This window comes from Amphiura filiformis, chromosome 4, assembly GCF_039555335.1.
Source record: "Amphiura filiformis chromosome 4, Afil_fr2py, whole genome shotgun sequence".
NCBI lineage: Eukaryota > Metazoa > Echinodermata > Ophiuroidea > Amphilepidida > Amphiuridae > Amphiura > Amphiura filiformis.
Window position 1 is genome coordinate 80,095,499 of NC_092631.1, and position 20,534 is coordinate 80,116,032.

Sequence of the window (20,534 nt, forward strand, 5' to 3'; positions counted from 1 at the left end):
GGAAATTATCAAGGTTGCTTGTATGATATTTACCTTGTACAATTTGCCGGTTGCTATAGGGCCATTTCCTATCATGCCTATTGTGAAGGTACTTTTATTTTGAATGGCAAGGTTGACGCGACTAGAATAGCTTGAACCGTTACGGGTTCACCATTAAAGTTATCTTCAGGAGATAGCAAAGAGTTTACTATTGAAGTTAATTTTAGTATAAAGATAACAGATGATTCTCGTCAGTAGAAAGCAAGGGGTTATCTATTAAGTTTAGATTTAGTAAATATAAAGAGTTTTATTGCTAATGTTATCTTCAGTAGATAGCAGTGGGCTCCCTAATAAAGTTATCGTCAGTATAGATAATCAAGGTTTTCACTTTTAACGTTTATCTTCGAAAAATAGTATTCGGCAGCTCACTTTTTGAGTAAATATATGGGTTTACTTTTAAAGCTTCAGCAGATAACAAGGGGTTGAAGTTTAAAATTTATCTTCAGTAGATAGCATAAGGTTCTCGTTGATCTGTTGATATATGAATACCGTACAAACTCGATAGTTAGCATATGTGCTTAGTACTGCTTACTATCGAGAGCTTTTGAAATATGCAAACATGAAGAGCCCCATCCACAAAAGTGTAAAGGATTTTGAGCATATCATCGATACACTTAATTATATACGAACAAGTAAACATGCAAATGTGTGTCTCAACCACATCAACCACAATTTCATGTTTCCAAAAGCGCTCGATAGTACACATAATGCTAACTCACACACAACTTAAATCTACTACCATAAAAACTCCGACGATAGTTAGCATCACAAAATCCTCCTTTAACCTGTAGAAGTTGATTGCAATTCATAGTAATATAATAGTTTATCTTATCAGTATACATTATTAATAAGAGTATAGTACCTCATACAAATTTTGATATTTGCATAATCATGATTATTGCATAATTATTAATTATGAAATTTGATTATGATTGAAAGTTATGAAAAGTTATAACTATGATGCTCTTTCATATCGTTCTGAATACGACAGAGTCCCCCGAAAAACAGTTTACTGTATTAAAACAGTTGCTAACATACGAAGCGCTTCGGGCGATTCGCCGAGCGCTAGTAGCGATCAAGCTAAATGTGTTCTGTCATAAGAGGCTGACTGGTGACCGGTGATTTCTTTAGCAATAAAAGCAATATGGCGTAATCACAACAATAATGCATCAAACTTTGACTTTCAAAAACAACATCAACACTTGACAAGGATACCCTTTAGTGCTCATGCATATAACATCCAAAGCTTCAATAAGCTTGCTACAGTTTGGTCTTCTGTAGCATAGGCTTAAGAAGATTTTCAAAACTTCTTTAGGATTATTGGGGGAGGGGGCTGAAAGGTATTCCAGCTCCCGCGCCAAAAATATTGAGGGAGCTGAGCCCCCGGTTCCTAAGCCTATGTGTAGTAATTCCAGTAATTTTGATGGTTCCTGTAAACATGGTAAAGAAAACACAATATCGGAAACAGAATTAGCATTGATTATAGTATTTTCAAATTAATAGTAAGGATACAAGTAGAGTTTCTTCCACTGATTCGGGGACATGCTGCAAAATAAGGCCAAACGGCTTGAAATTTATAATGCTGTATCGGACATAATCCTTGAACAGAGCAAAAGGTCCAAGTCAGCAAAAACATCTGCATCCACCACCACACAGAAGGAGCAGAATAACTTTAAGGATTTGCAGCCATGGATAAACACATTATTTTTAAAATCACTATGAACTCCAGAGTTTAAAAACTAAAAGTAATAAATAGTAAATTCAAAAAACCTGCCAAGAACATGTCCCTAGATTTTGGGTGAACATTGCTCTTTAAAGCACAAAAATACAGCTAACAGCTAATGTTTCAATGAGATTTTTTGGAATATGAAACTGGGGTAGAATAATTATAATTTCATTTCTTCGTAGCATCATGTTACCAATCTAGCGTATAGTTATATGGAACAAGGTCAACGTGACCCTCTGGGCACGGAATTTTGTTTAACACGTTCGTGTTTTAACCCATCGTCTTGAAGTGATGGAATGTAAGCAACTAACTTGACTTTTACCACTTTCACTGTTTGAACAATCTGCATCGACATGTAAAGTGAAATATTTTGAAATCTGAATCGCCATTATCAATATTTGCATTGTACCGGGTGTCCCAAAAAAAGGTTACATGTAGATTTTTGAAAATAATCTAAGTTAATGTTAACAAATATAAATATCCTTTTCATGACATAATCTATGTACCCTCTACTAGTACTCCTGTGAATGTCAAGTTCACAGCCTTTTCGTGACATAATGCAACACGAGGTTCATTATACTACCGCGGTCACCTGGTCACAGCTAGCCACCGCGTGCATTTGGCGGGGCACTTGAGTAGGCCCAGCCATAACATGGCAGATACAGTATTTTATTCTGATAAACAAAAGAATAAAAGTTGTTCAGTTTTATTTCAAGAGTTCAGTCAGAAATGTAAAAACAAACAGCTGCGATTTCAAGTCAACAAAATCCAAGCAAGGCCTAAATGCAAAGATTGTTATTCATTTCACTATGATGATGACAGGAGTTACAGCGTGCTGAACTGCTTTCACCAAAACCGTGTTCTTCTCTAATGACCATCTTTCTTTATTTGTTACCACCACGAGTCAAGAAGCTCTAAAACTTATTTATTTTCAGTGTGCAATATTTATTTTTTCAATATGTTTCTTTTATGCAATAAGTTCAACAATGAAAAATAAGAAAGACATGAAAAGTAATAAAGCAAAAATCTGAAAACAAAGTCGTGCTTGTGTTCAACTTTCGTTGTGCGATATTTTGATGGTTATCCACTCTTGACACCCTGTCATCTTGCGCTCATAAGTTAAGTTGCTTTTAAGATACAGAGTTGAAACTTAGCAAACAGTTACAAGAAGGATAAATAAATAATATCGGAAAAAAATGACATTGTTTTGTTGTACCATCACAAAATGCGGCTCATTTTCTACATGTAACCTTTTTATGGGACACCTTGTATATGACATGTCATACGTTTAGACTTCCACACTGCAAAAACAAGTGTTTATATTTAAACACCATATTGTGTTTATCAGAGCAACACTTAATAAACACATAATTCATGTTAATGGTCTAACACTAATGTTAATGGTTCTAACACAAATGTTCATAAATTAACACTTGGTGTTATATTACAAACATTAGGGTTTGTAATATAACACCAAGTGTTAATTTATGAACATTAGTGTTTGACCATTAACATGAATTATGTGTTTATTAAGTGTTGCTCTGATAAACACAATATGGTGTTTAAATATAAACACTTGTTTTTGCAGTGCAGGCATGACATTATTGCTTTGTGAACAAAAGTTCGGCAAAGACTAAATTTAAGTAAATTTTCATCATATCACTTCTAATCAAATGCAAACTTGAAGAATTTTGTTTGCAAGAAATCATTATAATAGAGCAACAGTGCGATTTGAATACTAGTATTTGACTTCATTCATAATTATGTGTATAAATTGTTCATTAAAATGCGTGTTAGATTGGCCGTATAAAAAGAGTTTGCGATTTGCATCTTTGCTACAACAATCCTACTTGTAAACGCCCGAACGACATTGACATTGACTGCCTCGCAGTTTAGGCAACCAACGCGACTAATTTTTCCCCATATATCATTTTGAAAAGAAATTCATGATATAGGCTTATGCATGTAGTGGTTCTTAACGTACCAAATTAATTTTAAGCGGCAGATTAGCCCTAGTTTTTGGTCAAAATCAAAAATATTTAAGTAAATATAAGACCCGGACATAAGCCCTATAGCAAGATATTACACGGTCTATAGACCGTGTAATATCTTGTTAGTCGCACCCATGTTGTTAAATGTTAAATTTGATTTACATGCAAGGCTTATCAAGTTTAGTTCCCTTTTCATTCAGCAACTAATGACAATACCACATCACCAAGATGGTTTGAATGTGCAGTTTGTAGAAGAAATAAAAGTGTTTATATTGAATAGACAACTCTAAGTTAGGGTTTCAGGCCCTTCCTGTGGGACAAAATATTATTCAAAATGTCTTCAAAGGGTGAAACAGTCGTCACTTCGAAACCAGCACCAGAAGGCAGCTAGAAATATTTACAAAACTCGACTATGAACAGTGATGAATAACATAAGAAACTGGAAAAACATTGTGCTGTCCTTGCGTCATTTATTATAACCCGTTGGGAGTGGTCCCTCAACTGTGGATATGATGTGACAGGATATGACACGGTGACAGATGGAGTAATTTTAATGCATCACTCCGAGAGCAATAATACACAAGAAAAATAATACACAAGGGTCATAAGAGTGCAACACAAAATAATATGACGCACTTTTTCATACTAAAACTTGAAACTTCCAACTAATTATTTAATAACCATCTTTGGTAGGCTAACTAGGCTTTATATGAAATCATAAAACAAGTGCTTGGAGCACACATGTTATGTCAGATCAAAAGGCACCTTCAGTCGGAAAAGCCTTTATTAAGAAACAGGTAGAATAAACTTGCAAAATATACAAATAATAAGAAAAATTGTTACATTTTTCTTCATATTTACAAAAGTATTGCCTCAAATTTCAAAACCAAGATATCATTTTATTTTTACAAGTAAAGTTGAAATGTCAATACGGTACTTGAATAAAATTCCCTTTAAAAGGAAAGCCAGCCTCAATGTAGAAGAGGTCTTGTAATTAGTTTTGGTCAATGTGAAAGGCATTTTTAGGATCACGCTTACATCTACATGACAGTCCACCAAACCATCAACGATGAGAACATGCACGCTGAAACAGCAGAAAACATTAATTCCTAATCTCATGTCAACTCTTTTAATTCATTACTCCAAATTGTTCTGGTCTGTTTGTTTTGTTGTTGTTGTTGTTGTTGTTGGTTTTTTTTTTGTCTTTTCAGCTTTTTACCCACGATATCTCAATTTCCAATTTTGTAATACCAGAACTTACGAACTCAATACCTTCGCTTAGGAATGTCCGATTTCACTGCTTTCGATATATACACTGCCGGTTTGAGTTAACTTACATGTACATTTGATTTTAAAATAACTTAATTAATTCGCAATGTATAGTTTAAGCCTACTATATTATAATAGATAGTGGCCAGCACATTTATAAAGGACTGGTTACTCACTACAATCTTCACTCTTAAACTGTGTTTTTCTGAATGTGCTGATCATGTTGATTGCTAGTCGGAAACTCCTGCGAAGCTATGGACATGGCATCTTACATACTCCATTCTATAACAGTCTGCCTATAGTGCCTTGTGTGTTTTCTCTTCAATCATTTTGTTGAATGTAATTTTATGAATCAAATAGTTATGTGTCATTTTATTTATAATAAAGAAGTTATTAAATTAATAAAGTAAGACAATTTATTTATCTATAAGTGCGTGTCAAATGGGGTACATTGTTCAATACTATAGGCCTACATGCATAAATTATGCCCATATTATAGCTAGGCCCTAAAAACTTTATTTTGCATCGGATTTTTCCCGTTGAAAAGACAAAACTGATGTTTATGATAGCAACCATTTCATCAATAACATTTTGAGTCATTTTTATCCATAAAACGACACAGGATATGATAGATAACTACTTTCACATCAATATGGTCCATATGATCACAGATTGTTGAGAATCTGTGATATGATCCGGGGATATGATGAAGATTTTGATTCTATAGATCTGTTATCAACATGATATCACGCTGTTCAGTGGTCAAGGAGTAAGGACCCCGGTCAAGGACACTGATATGACATCATAGGTGATGTCAGATTTTCTTCTGCTGACCATATGATGCTATATATTAACTATTATTGTTACATTTAGGCCTACTTTTAAAGTCATAATTAGTTCAAACATAACTTTGGTAATACTCACTCGTTTTCGTTCGTTGAAACGGCAAAACATACTTACTTTTCCTTACAAATCGAATTAAAATATTTTAAAAAAATTCAACCACAAAAAGTTTTAAACAAAAGTCATTCCAATACCAATAAAAAATAATCTCTTGAGCAAACTGACCCCATCCCAGAAATAGGTACCAGCCCGATGGGCTGGCGAAAAGAACCCTGAAGGTACCTTTTGATATGCCATGTTACAGATGTGTTAAGTACATTATCAAATCAGTCATGTGTACATTTGACCATGAGTCAATGTATTCAGTGTGTAAAGCCAAAGGCATCAAACATTTCTGAAATATGTCCGATCAAACATGATTACTATGATAAGATTTTTACAAATTCAACATAACTTCCTTTTGGTAGTGTCCGATGCCCTTGGCTTTACACATTATAACCCAGTAAAACAAAAATGTTTTAAAAACATAGGCCTATATGTTATTGACACGTATTGGTTTTGGTTACAACATTTTAGTACCATTTAAATGCCAGGTTATATAAAGGTTATGAAAAAACTTCATAGCAATATTTTTAAAATGTTGTCAAAATGTTATTACAAAATATTTCTTGATAAACATTGCAAAATATTTTGTCAACACATGTTAAAAAGTTTTAAATCAAGTTTTCCTTTAAAGAACCCAACAATTAAACATTTTCTGTGTTTGCTGGGAATGTTCATACATTGAATCATGGTTGAGTGTACAATTGACTGATTTTGTATCTGATTTGAAAATGTACTAATACCGCATGTGCACAAAGCACTTGATTGGGTCCAGGCTCTCACATTTGTGTCAGCTGCTTGATTGACTTTGAATCAATTATTATTTTTCTTTTTAATTACTACGTTTTCATTTTCAATTACATTTTTGCATTCCAAACATCAATAATTCTTTTACATGAAGTCTAGTCCCAGTTAAGACAAACCATACGAGGGGCAGTCAGTATGTTTTAAGAGTTGACTCGTGACGTCATTTGTGGATCGTTTTCATGGCATTTATCAATGATTACATAAACACTGTACCTTTGTCTTTCAAACAACACATGTAAAAATTATATCACACACATGATTACGTAACAGCATTAGCATAAAATCAATGGTCTAGAGTCACCTGGTGAAATTGAGTCGTTTTTGTTAGGGGAAATAAGAGGCCGAAATGAGGTATTGTTGTATTTTCTATATTTTCTCGGGAATTAAAGAATGGAGAATGCTGCCGTTTGGAACAGTAATAGAACACAAACTACCAGTTCATTAAACTATGTTTGTTGGGCTGGAAAGGTTTTAGTTTATTTAAAATGCGTGGTCAAATATGTCTTATTTTTGACAAAAACAAGGCTTTTCTTTCTTTAAAAATCTTGATATTGCCAAAAATAGCAAACGTGGAAATTTAAAATTTTTTACCAGTTCTGTTGACTAATCTCTAAACATTTAAACGGGAGTCTCCCTAGAAAATATTTGAATCCGTGATTAAAATATAACTGTTATTCTACCATTGTTACATTCATACAAAAAGTAGTGGTACAAAGAGAGAGACCATCGTTTGAATGAGAAATTAATTTTTTAAACGTTTCTGTTCAATTCAGGTTGAGATCATCCATAAAAATTCATATGAATATTTAAATTACAATTTTCATAGCATTTTGTAATATTTTAGGCCCTATTTACATGGAATTTTGCAATTTTCGTGCATTTCCACCATGTTGTATCGGTCATCCCACCTACGCATGCGCAGATTGTTGTTTGATTTGCACCAGTTATCATCACACTGAGTACCAGCTCTCACACGTGACCAGTCATTATATTTTAGTATGTTTAATTTTGGAGATAATTGATGTCATTTGTAATAACTGCTTTTTCATTTTCGCCATTTTGCAGAATAATTTCGCTTCCATTCAAGCCCTAAAGTTGTTGAAGTTTCCAGACGTCCCATTTCCACCAAAGTTTAATGACAAGTCTCATATTTTACCAAATGCAAACTGAGGACCTAGTGCTTATTCCTGCCCAAAACTAGCCATATGCACCTTGTACTTTTGCTGTTCTCGGACATTGTAAACACGTGTATTTTCTGTAATTTAAAAGGCCCGCCTTTTTGCGTGATTTGGCAGTGTCCCTAGACTATTGATTGTATGCTAATGCTGTTACGTAATCATGTGTATGATATAAGTTTTACATGTGTTGTATGAAAGACAAAGGTACAGTATTTATGTAATCATTGAGAAATGCCATGAAAACAATCCATAAATGACGTCACGAGACAACTCTTAAAACATACTGACTGCCCCTCGTACTATAACAAAACAAAAACTTTACAAAGAGTAACAGCCCCTCAAAACCTCTTAATACAATTTTAAACTAATATTGAAGTGACTGATTTAGTATCTGATTTGAAAATGTGCTTACCACATTTGTGCACAAAGCACTTGATTGGGCTTAGCCTCTCAAATTGATTTGTGTCCCCAGGGGCCAAATTTCTTCCAAAAGCACCCTAAACCCCGGACCCTAAACAGGTTGTCCTCTGTGAGCAAAATGACCCCCTAAGCAAGTTTTTAGTGTTGCAAAATATGACCCTTTGAACAAGTTTCTGTCTAATTTGGACTCCCTAAACAAGTGTTTGTCTAAATTTAACCCACAAATACAAATTTCGATGAATTTTGACAACTTAAGGAATCGGTCACGCATCTTTTCACAGTATTTACCTGAAAGTACATCAGACACAACAAATTTCATTCTGCACACAAGGAATGCCCTTCAAATGATTTTGAAGGGCATTCTGATCTATGGCAAAAAATTTTAAAAAGTAAACTTGAAGTGTATGTAGCATCGTATGTGACAAACATGTGGCGAAAACCATAACTGTCTTGTTTCTTCTCTACAAATAACATTTTTTGTTATTCTGGTGTAATAAAAGAATATGTGATATTATTTTCAAGTCCTAGCTCAAATAAAAGCAATAGAAACTTTGCATTTAAAGAACAAAGCTTCAGTATGTTTTGTCATTTTTTACACTTTGATTGTCTCAGATGTATTTTCTTAATGTTCTCCAATTGATGTTCACCATATTTTAAAAAGTAAACTTGAAGTGTATGTAGCATCATATGTGACAAACATGTGGCGAAAACCATAACTGTCTTGTTTCTTCTCTACAAATAACTTTTTTGTTATTCTGGTGTAATAAAAGAATATGTGATATTATTTTCAAGTCCTAGCTCAAATAAAAGCAATAGAAACTTTGCATTTAAAGAACAAAGCTTCAGTATGTTTTGTCATTTTTTACACTTTGATTGTCTCAGATGTATTTTCTTAATGTTCTCCAATTGATGTTCTCCATATCATTATAGTTTGATCAGCTCGTAATATGCAGGAAATGTTAGGCTTTTACCACTACACCGAAAGTATACCCACATTAAGAGTGATATAAGTTGACCTGTCTGGTCTATATTTGAGTGCTAAAGAAAGTAGACTAAGTATAGGACTTGAATTTATAATTTGTGATGCTTCTGGCGAGATGTCACAAGACAATTCTTAAAATAAAATATTTTGTTATTAATCTGTGATCTGCCCGCCAATTACGAGCTGATGAAAGTATATGTGATACATCAAAAAAACACCTTCAAATGAGCTAGTGCATCAACTGATGCCAGTCCACTGTACTGAGGTATATACTACTTCATCACTCTCATCTATAGAGCAAAGAACCACAGTTTTCTTCACATTGGATGCCATTCTACCAAATGCTACAATATCCATGGGAGAGATTGGTTTCTTGTATGGTAGGCAGATGACTATGTAGAAGGAGTGGTACAGGAATGGGTCTCCTAAAAGAATAAAAACATTTGAAGAAATATTAAATAAGCAACATGACAATGATTGTCTTTGGGATCATGTCCACTTTGTTTTGTAGTTAAGTTGACCTTAGGCTACAGACTCATCAAACAAATTGGTCTTGTATCACCAACATTTTGCCTGAGGGGGAAAGGGATGCGTTACCTCTGGGCCCGGGTTTTAGAGACCCGTAAAAAAGTAAAGAAAACACACTTTAATAAGCCTGTAAAAGCAAAGAAAATGGATCTCAGGCATGTTACTGTTAGTGGTCAGTAAAAAAATTAAGATAAGATACCTGGTAATTAAGGCATCTTAACTAAAGTCTCTTTTCTTTGCCTTTTCAGGCCCATTAAGATATCTTTTCTTTGCTTTTTACGGCCCACTGTGGTCTACTTCCTTTGATTTTTCAATGGTCATTGCAAGAAGTTTAATCTAGTAGCAAAAGATACTGCAAATTGCAATTTTCAAGCGCTCTGCTCTGGGAGCAAAAAACGCTACATTCAAATAAAAACATTTTATTTTGTTTGCATTGCCTCGTTCAATGCTTGTAATTGTTCATTTTGGCTTGAATTTGTTCAAGAAATTTAATCTAGGAGCTTAACATGCTACTTTTGCTTCTCTTCAACATGTTTTCAAGGATTTTATACCAAACTCCATCCCCTCAATGTCAAATAGAAATTTATGACACTGCTGTTAATTGCCTCAGACTAAGGTTACTTCTGGAAAGTTGGACTGATATAGGTCATCTGATGTAACTGATTCCCATATGGGCAGGCCTGGATTTAAGTACAGGCTTGAGGCTGCTTCTATATCACAAATATTGCAAGCCTCAAAATACATTTTTGATTATGGGAGCTATTTAAACAAATTAATTTAAGCTGGTGGTCTTAACCCTGGAATTATGGAAACATTTGGGCCTCACAACTGCTGAATTGTTTGTCTAAATTAATAAAAGTATACATATTTAGAATGGGACTGACTTGATGAAGCCATATGCAAGGTCAAATTTTGGTAACAATGCTCAGTTTTTGAAAAAAAAAAAAATCCTGATTTTTACTCAAATTTTTTTGATGATGTTAATAAAAAAATTTAAAAAACAGGTCCTAGATATTTATATCTAGTTTTTAAAAATTAATTTAAAAAAATAATCACAATTTTTTTTTTTTTTTTTGTCCATAAAACATTTGGGAAAAAAAAAGACATTTTGGGATTTTCTCCAAAATTGAGCATATTTTCCAAAATTTGACCTCACAGATGGATTCATCAAGTTATTACACTTGCCTGGATAAGCTAGAAAATCACCACCAAATTTACTTCCTGATGTCAGGTAATAGCCCTGTTCCCAGAAGTTTTGAAACACTCGACATCTCATGGCCTCATGAGGGGTTTCTGGAAAATTCCAATTAGGGATTTCAACAGCTTTGATTCTCTCATTTGGTGTCCCTGTAATAATACAAAAATAATGAGACTTAAAATGAAAATACATTGAGGGTGACATGCATGTAGACATAAGCTATGCAATGAAGTAACACCATATACTGCCATCAATTATTGAGGATCAGGTTTATATAAGGATAAAATCTATTTTACTACATCATATTAGTGCTGCTACTGTGTTAACTTGCTTTTTAATGCTATGTGAAATGTGAAAATCTCGATCACTTTTTAAAATGTTTTTTTTTTGGTTAATAGTACTTTTAAGTCTGTACCGTATACTATCTAATTATATGCTTTTATGCATGATTTGTGTGACTTGTGAAATTTCAGTCACTTGTGTTTGGGGAATAGTTTTAAGTTTGTAATGTAGATTATATACTTTGTGTACTCCACTCATGTGATTTTATAATGTTTTTTATTCTCTGTATATCAGCGCTAACAGACTTTCTTGCACACTAGCGCTTTATAAATGTCTTGTACATAATGAATGTCTGATTTACACATTTCAATTTTATATTGGCCTTTCTTCAAACCTGATTTTCTTGATAAGTTGTTTATTCATGGTGGCCCACCTTATACCACTATGGAATGAAACCAACAAATTGGAATTAAAGTTCCAGAGATATGGTCAATATAGTGTTGCGGAGAACATACAAAGGATGTTGAATTTATTATTGCCAGGCTTAAATCAATATCAGCAACATACAACTTAGCTTGATCATGTCACATAGGGGACACAATGATAAAAGTATGCATATGTTTACTCTCACACTAATGAGGTTTTCAACTATGGAAGCCATACTATACGAATCCCAATAGTCATTACTGGGTACATCAATCAACACTTACACAATTTTATTTTAAAATTATATAACATGAACTACAAGTATTATGATAAAGTTGCCCTATTCATTCTAGCTTTTCTTGGTGATCATTTTTTTTAATGTCTGAACATATGCAAGGCATTAACAGCTGCTATCAGTATGATAGCGGATAGCGCTATCGGGTTGGCAGAGTGGTTGAACAAAATATTTTGTACAGAAAATCTTTCCAGTGTCCCTTTTAATTATTGATTATATTAATGAATGCCTACCTGTAAAAAGTTGAATAAGGCAACCCAGGTCATTGCTGTCACTCCTTACACCTTGCTTATTGGTCCTATCACCTCCATCCTCAACTAACATCTCATTTTCTTTTTGAGATGTTCCAACCTGGTGTTGAGATGACCTTCCAGTATTGCTCTGCAGTTTCTTTGGTTCTACAAACATCTCACTTTCTTTTTGAGATGTCCCAACTTGATATTGAGATGTCCTTTCTGCACTACTCTGTTCATTCTCCTGATGTGAGTCTACAGACATCGCACATTCTTTACTAGAAGTGTCAACCTGATGTTTACTTGACCTTTCTGTATTGCTCTGCAGTTTCTTTGGTTCTACAAACATCTCACTTTCTTTTGAGATGTCCCAACTTGATATTGAGATGTCCTTTCTGCACTACTCGGTTCATTCTCCTGATGTGAGTCTACAGACATCGCACATTCTTTACTAGAAGTGTCAACCTGATGTTGACCTGACCTTTCTGTATTGCTCTGCACTTTCTGTGGTTCTACAAATATCTCACATTCTTTGCTAGATGTCCCAACTTGATGTTGAGATGTCCTTTCTGCACTACTCTCTTCTTTCTCCTGATGTGAGTCTACAGACATCTCACATTCTTTACTAGAAGTGTCAACCTGATGTTTACTTGACCTTTCTGCACTACTCTCTTCTTTCTCCTGATGTGAGTCTACAGACATCTCATGTTCTTTACTAGATGTTTCAACCTGATGTTGAGATGACATTTCTGTATTGCTCTGCATATTTGGTGGTTCTACAGACATCTCACTTTCTTTTTGAGATGTCCCAACTTGATTTTGAGATGTCCTTTCTGCACTACTCTGTTCTTTCTCCTGATGTGAGTCTACAGACATCGCACATTCTTTACTAGAAGTGTCAACCTGATGTTTACTTGACCTTTCAGTATTGCTCTGCAGTTTCTTTGGTTCTACAAACATCTCACTTTCTTTTTGAGATGTCCCAACCTGATGTTGAGATGTCCTGTCAGCACTTCTCTGTTCTTTCTCCTGATGTGATTCTTTAGACATCACACATTCTTTACTAGATGTTACCATCTCAGAAGCGTTTCCTTGCTCTTGGCTAGGTGATGATATCTCATTACCACAACTATCTTGAGTCATTTGTTCCGTACATGACATCTGTATTTTACATTCGTTTCTGTGCCTGCCATTCACAGGAATGTTTGTTCTATTATTAGTATCTACTGATTCATGTTGTTGTGATTTTCCATCAGGTGAAGGTTCCAGTATCTGCTTCACAGAATCAGTTGTTTCTTTTACACCATCCCTACCACTGCCTGCTTCAGGGATAAATGCAACAACTTTGTCAGTTTCATTCAAGTTTTGATGTGCTTGTTGCGTAGTTTGTGGAGGACTTGACTCTGGTCTAACTGATTCTTGGTAACCTTGCAACTTTGCTGTTGCTGGAAGTGGAAACGAAGAAAAACAAGTTAATAATAGTGCAGATCTCATTTCATGCTGACAATTAGATGTGATGACCCTTTAGATGGACACAAATTGAGCTGATCTATCATTTAAGACTTTGTTTACCCCCTATTCTTCCTGGAGCTACACTAGTGCAACTAAAGTCTGCACAAAAAGAAACGCAGCTGTTATAAATACGCCTATAGCTTCAGAACTAATAATTGCTTTCAAAATATTGCAACATAAAAAGAATGATGATTTATTTACGCGAATTTTGATACCCAATTTTGTTCAATATCACCAATACAGCAGTGTTTTGAAGAAAAAAAATACCCGAATTTAAAAGTTGCAGCTATTTGTATTGATTTGAAGTAAGCACGAAGATATTGGCATGCTTTGTGTTTACAGTGCTGGCATTGATCACTGTAAACTGCAACTTTTAAATTTGGGTATTTTTAATTTTCTTTAAAATCACTACTGTATTGTTAATATTGAACGACATTTGACAAATGGGGTATCAAAATGCTGATGACAGGCACACTTCAAGTTGCGCATGTACAAAGGATCAGAAGGCAACTTCAAATTTAAATTCATATTCACAGATTTATTGTGGGGATTTTCTGGTGGGTCTACACATATTCCTGAGGATTTCTGGAGCTCCTGTCAGTTTCTGGTGACAGGACTGAAGACATGGTCAAAAAAATTTTGAATAAAGATTTTGCACCTTAAAAGAACCATTCATTATTATTATTATTATTATCATAAACAGGAAAGGTAAAGAATTTTGAAATAAACAGGAAAATATTTTTGATGTGTACCTGCTTGTTGTTTGAGTTTCTTCGTCATTGCTTTTTGTGCCCTTCTTTGTTTGCGTGACATCCTTCCAACTTCAATAATGTGAGAGAGGTCCTCTTTTTTCTTTGCCTGCTTAGTACTCCATAACTCTTTCTATAATATACAAGAGTAAATAAGAATTGTGAAACTAAAATATATCTACATCTGTTGTTGTATAGCCTATAATGAAACCATAGTTTAAAAAATAAATTACATGCCCAACTGAAGGTAGCAACTTAGCCTGCACAGTAAGACTGCAGGTGGACAAGCTGGTACCTGTTTCTGTCGGATTGGTAACTGATTCCTGCCTGACTGGCTAGCAACCTCTTGAGGCTTAAAAACCATATAAATCAACAAATCAATTAATCGAACATGAGATTCAATATACTGATTTGTCCACTTTTGTAAAACTTGACCATTATAAAGAGGAAAAATTAGTTACTAGACAATTGACTTTTGAATGTGTCCCAGCCTACTGAAACATGTAGCTTCTGTACTCTAGATCTCATTAGCAACAATGGCACCACCAGATTTTTTCCGGGGGACTTGGGGGGGTTCAGGGGGGGGGCAAAATGTGAAAATTTTCTAAACATTGGCCATGTGGTCTAAACGAGTCAAGATTTTCAGTGACATTTTGTGGGAAGGAATACCCATACCCTATTTAAATAATTAAGAAGAGGCAAATAAACATTAACATTTAATGGGGTATTCCAATTGAAATCCATATACCCTTATGGAAGACATGACTTTAATCTCTTACACAGGGGTGTAGATTTCCAATGGAGTCACCCATTCAGGTAACCCCATTATAAATTCACACTCTAGGAGAATTTAGGTTACCTGTTTTGTGAAGCTTTTCCTTCTAGCTTCTTCAAATTCAGCTGCATCGCTGCTATTTGGTTTATGTGTCCTCACACTAACAAGTCTTGCTGCACCTGAATCAAAAGAAAACGCAATCAAAAAAATAAATACAGTGAATAAATTTAATCAGTGAATCAACAGTAATTTTATGAACAAGTGAAAGGTTTCAATATGTTTTTATACCAATCTCTTTTGTGTACACTCCCACTATACTATTTGGGCTATTTTTTTTAGTTCGCTCATACACCCCTTTTTATTCGTCGACCCCCATACCCATGTACATGCCCACCTTCCGTGTTATGGTAGTAAAGCTTTTATCAGTAAAAATTAAAGCATTTAAAGATAAAAATCAATTTTGAGTTCCTTTCAGAATTTTTAAAAAACCTGGGAGATTTATACATGTGCTCTTGCATGATTTTTGCTGACACTGTGGCCTACTACGCACTTTATAAACCATGTTACAATATTCAGGGATGTACTCAATATAGAAACAGTCTCCTAATCTACCTAGAATGTATAAAACCATCGCAACAAGGATCTGCAGCTTCCCACATAACGTATGGGTAAACCAAGACAATGAAGCAGCTAGTTCTTTGTTCAGGGGAATTTCAAACTAGTGTAATTATTTCAAAAGAACATTTCCTAACCTTACCAGGGCTCGAACTGGGAACCTCTTGCACTGAAATCTGATACCTATTTAACTTGACTTATTACCATACTTGTATTACACACAGTTTTGAAATTTAGTTAAGAGGTGGGTTTGCAGAATAACATGTGGTTGTGCACAGAGACCAGATATTGTTGTAGATGGCACAGACTTTGGACTCATTTAAGACTGAATACAGCAATTACACTCTGTGCATGACAACAACACTCAGCAGCTACCACCTAATTTTACCTCTTTTGTATTAAGCCTGGTGGATATAGTCACAGCGTTTTTCTCGCAGCGGCAAATCGCCGCGATTTCTCGCCAACGTGTGCGACTTTTCGGCGAAAGTGTGCGACTTATCACGCTTTCAATTGCGAGAAAAAAAATTATAGGCTGGCGTTGCCAGTCTATTATGGTGACATATTTTGCCTAAATAATAGCTTCTTCTCCGTTTTTATGCATTTTATTTCTTTTTCGTATTAAGTATAATAGGATACCAGTGATTTTTGAAGGACAATTTAAGATTTTCTTTCTCTCACTCCAGTCTCTTGTGTTTTGAATATTTGCCGCGAAATAGATACATGTAGGAAAATAATAGTCTTGCACATTGGCCAATACTCCGGCGGAGTCAAACGGTCAGGCTAAAAAACCTAGGTTATCTGTGTTCTATAAGTTGCATATCCTATCAGCGACTGCTATACCTTGTTTAGGACTTTGAAAACAAGTACCTGCATGTGTAACCATGACTGCTTCAAAATATCCCACCAAAGTCATGCAGGTAACTCCGAGGTCGTGCATTGAATTGGTTTGAATGAGGAATACTACGGGAATCAGCGCCTTTTGTTAGAAGTCACGCATGAGTAAAGTGGATAACCTCTATAGGCCTGTAGTAAAATAATAATAATAATAATTATACAGTAAATGGTAGGCCCTATAGACGAATCCAATTTCACGCATTCCTACACCTCAATGGCAGCCATAGCTGGGTCCCCGTCGGCCCCATCTCACCTAAAATGTGAAATGATGCGGCCTTGGAGGGTATTTTAAACTGCATTCTATCACCCCGTGTTACAAGTAGACAAAAGAATTATGGCAGTTTACAACACAAAAGAATCTAACATCGAATTTTAAGCGGCTTTAATCCACCCAATTGGGAAATCACAACACCAGTTTGGTACTGCGGGGACCCAGTAATGGCCGACCAAATCCTGTCCATGATTTGGCTCGTTGGATTCGTCTACCACTGAGGATTATGAAAGTAGCCTAGATCACCGCACATAGGCCTACTGATGCACATACTGACTATTAAATTGTGCTGAAAAGATCTACCTATCTCTTCCCTGCATCCACACCTTCGATATTTAATAACGAGTAGCAATGGATTGCCAGGAATTAATTTTCTTTTGGACATCACGATAATCACCCCGACGTATGAGGATATTGTTCGTCGGTCAAGTTCGCCATGATGTCTGTGATTTCTTCATGCTTATTTGGGACAGAAAATCGCCAGCTAAAATCGTTTTCAGTAGAAAAAATTTCAACTGGAAATTTTTCTATCGCAACTCCGTCGGCGGCAAAAAATGGACTCGCTAGCGTTTTCCGCTGAACAAGTGCGACAAAGTCGCTGTTCGTCGGCGGAAAAAATCATGATGATTTGCCGCTCTGAGAAAAACTGTGACTATCCACCAGGCTTAATTAGGAAGTATTGTGTGTAAGGTGCTGTTATAAATCTTAGTGTCAAATCAAATATACATTCTGTAAGGAAAATACTACTGCCCCTTCTGGCTTTCTGCTGCCCTTACTGGCTAAGTAACATAATTTTGAATGAAATTTGTTTTGGAATACTGACTCATTTGTGTGTCACTCTTTATATTAGGGAGTCCAAGACTGAATACTCAGATCTCATCAGAAATATTACCATATTCCAACAGTACATTTGCTTCTTCAGGCATGAGCTGCATTGGTAGTCCCATTTGTGTGTTTTGCCTTGGAGCTCGTGGTAGACTTCCAATCAAAGAACCAACAATGTGGTGCACTTCTCTCAAAACTTTAACATCTGAAACAATGAGACAGAAAGTGGAATTTTATGACTTGAAATAACTCATTCAATCATTTTACAAATATGAATTCTATTTATTTTTTTATATCCCCAAATATAGGCAGCCTGGCTGGACGACGTCTCAAGCCTGTAAATACAAGCTGCATGTTTGTAAGCAACTTTCATGTAATAATAAGGTAAATAAGGACATGCACACTTCATATCAATGTATTGCTGGACCACCCTGACTTTTACCAAGTTCAGTGCCTGGATGTCCACCAGCCTATAGGTTGCTTGATCATTGATAGTAATAATGCATTGACTCATATTACAATTGACATTCAGATGCAAAGCATAGTACCATGGGAGTAACCAATACAAGGCTCAAAACATGTGGCCTATGCTTTGATGTAGACGATGATATAGCCAAGGGGGCAAAGGGCAGCACTGTCTCCACCTGTGGGATCCTGGCCATCCTGTAATCCTGTATTTTTAGTACTAGTAGCCCTTTTTTGTACTTTTTGCCCCCTTGAATCACAGCAAAATCATCTTTGCCTCCAGAAAAATATCTGTGGTATTTGTTTTATGGGTACTATTGCTATCTTCTAATTTTCTTGAACTTCAAAATGTTTTGCATGAAAAAGGTCCCATTTGACTTTTCAGTATGGCAATACGCTGGCGAAGTTACATAATAATCGGATCAACCACCATAGCAATAGGTTAAAACAATTTTTGATTATATCATGTTGCACTACTACGTTCATGCGGTACCTCTGCATTGATCACTCGCACCTATAAGATTAGTTTCTTTGAAAAGACCGGTATTGTATTCAATCTATGATTGCAGAACCTGCTTGTAGTGCAGCGCAATATATTCTAAATTGTTTGAACCTAATGCTATGGTAATAAATCCGATTTATAATGTAACTTCGCCAGCGTATCAATTTTAAATAATCTGGAGCGGGTGCTTAAATATTACAACTTAAACCCCCATTAGGTCAAATTCGGTCATTAATGTAGCAGTACAGAAGTCAACTAACCTTGAGCATTCCAAACAAAAATCTTCCCATGACAAAGATGTAGATCAATAGCTTCTATCTCCACATCACAATGCTCTCCTGCTAGAGTCTCATCAGTATCCATTGCATCCTACATTTATGGCTACATGTAAAGGAGTAGAATATACTGAAATGTAAGAATAAGAATATTATGTCTAGAGTCTCATCAGTATCCATTGCATCGTACCTTTATGGCTACATGTAAAGGAGTAGAATATGCTGAAATGTAAGAATAAGAATATTATGTAGCAGAAGGTAATTACCCATGATCTTGTACCTGATGCTGATGGCCAGTGGCATATACCCAGCTTGTCAAGACCAGGAAGGTCAAAGTTCCAAATCATGGTTATGGGGTTATAATTAGAATTTAGATGCACTGTTTGATGGTTTCCCACCGTTCATGGCACTATGGGCTTTTACGGGTAAAATGTGGTACCCAGCAGTGTTTACTCTCTCTGGAAATTGGGTGCGCCAAATGAAACATTTTCTTCCCAAATTGGCCCAATTTTGGCCCAGCAATTCCCCAAATTCACTAATTGTAATACAGCATTACAAATTTTTGTGAGACAAAAATAATTTTCACTGGGCCAAAATTGAGACATACGGCCTCTGAGTAAACACTGGTACCCAGTTTACCAAAATTTGTACCATGTGTACAGCATGTGACTCAAATTGAAATGTGTAAGCATAATTCATAAACAGGACTGAACCAATGCAGCACTTTCTATGTTTAAGATAGTTTCATTCAGAAATTGGTGCTCCGGATGGGCTTCTGAGCTGAGCATTGCTGAGTGCCTTCAAACTGCTACTGTGGATGGCCCTAGACCCCCTGCCGCTATTGCGCCGCTCAATACGCTAGATCTCGATGCTAGAATTTTTTTTTTACGTTTAAACAGTTAGTGATTTTCCTAAACGGATAGTGCATTTTACGGTCGGTTAAATGTGAAACGTGTAAACGTAGACACCCTTCAGCGTGTGGTTTTAGGTGGTGAGTACTCAGACTGGGTGAAAGTACAATCTGAAGACCCACAAGGGACAGTGCTAGGTCCATTACTGTTTTTAATATACTTGAATGACCTACCGGACAACATATCATCCTCCATACGCTTATTTGCGGACGACTGTGTAGTCTACCGTAATATATCATCCACCTCTGACACAGTTAAGCTACAACATGATCTCCAAACTCTTGACCAATGGCAGCACACATGGGAAATGTCATTCAACGCCGCAAAGTGCTTCTTGGTAAGAATCACACACAAAAAGAAACCCATAGAGATAGAATACACACTGGGAGACTCTACTTTGCAAGAAACAAAAAGCCACACC

At 35.6% G+C, this 20,534-nt stretch overlaps 1 protein-coding gene across 1 annotated transcript; it reads right to left on the minus strand.

Annotated features, from left to right (window-relative positions):
* Window positions 1–8,250: 8,250 nt before the first annotated feature.
* On the minus strand, window positions 8,251–19,349 carry LOC140151486 (uncharacterized). Its single transcript, XM_072173838.1, is given in 8 exon segments — window positions 8,251–9,782; window positions 11,071–11,232; window positions 12,320–12,656; window positions 12,659–13,764; window positions 14,584–14,713; window positions 15,440–15,534; window positions 18,028–18,165; window positions 19,188–19,349. Coding segments are annotated over 8 exon segments (2,259 nt in total). The 5' UTR covers window positions 19,291–19,349; the 3' UTR covers window positions 8,251–9,594.
* Between the last annotated feature and the right edge of the window lie 1,185 nt (window positions 19,350–20,534).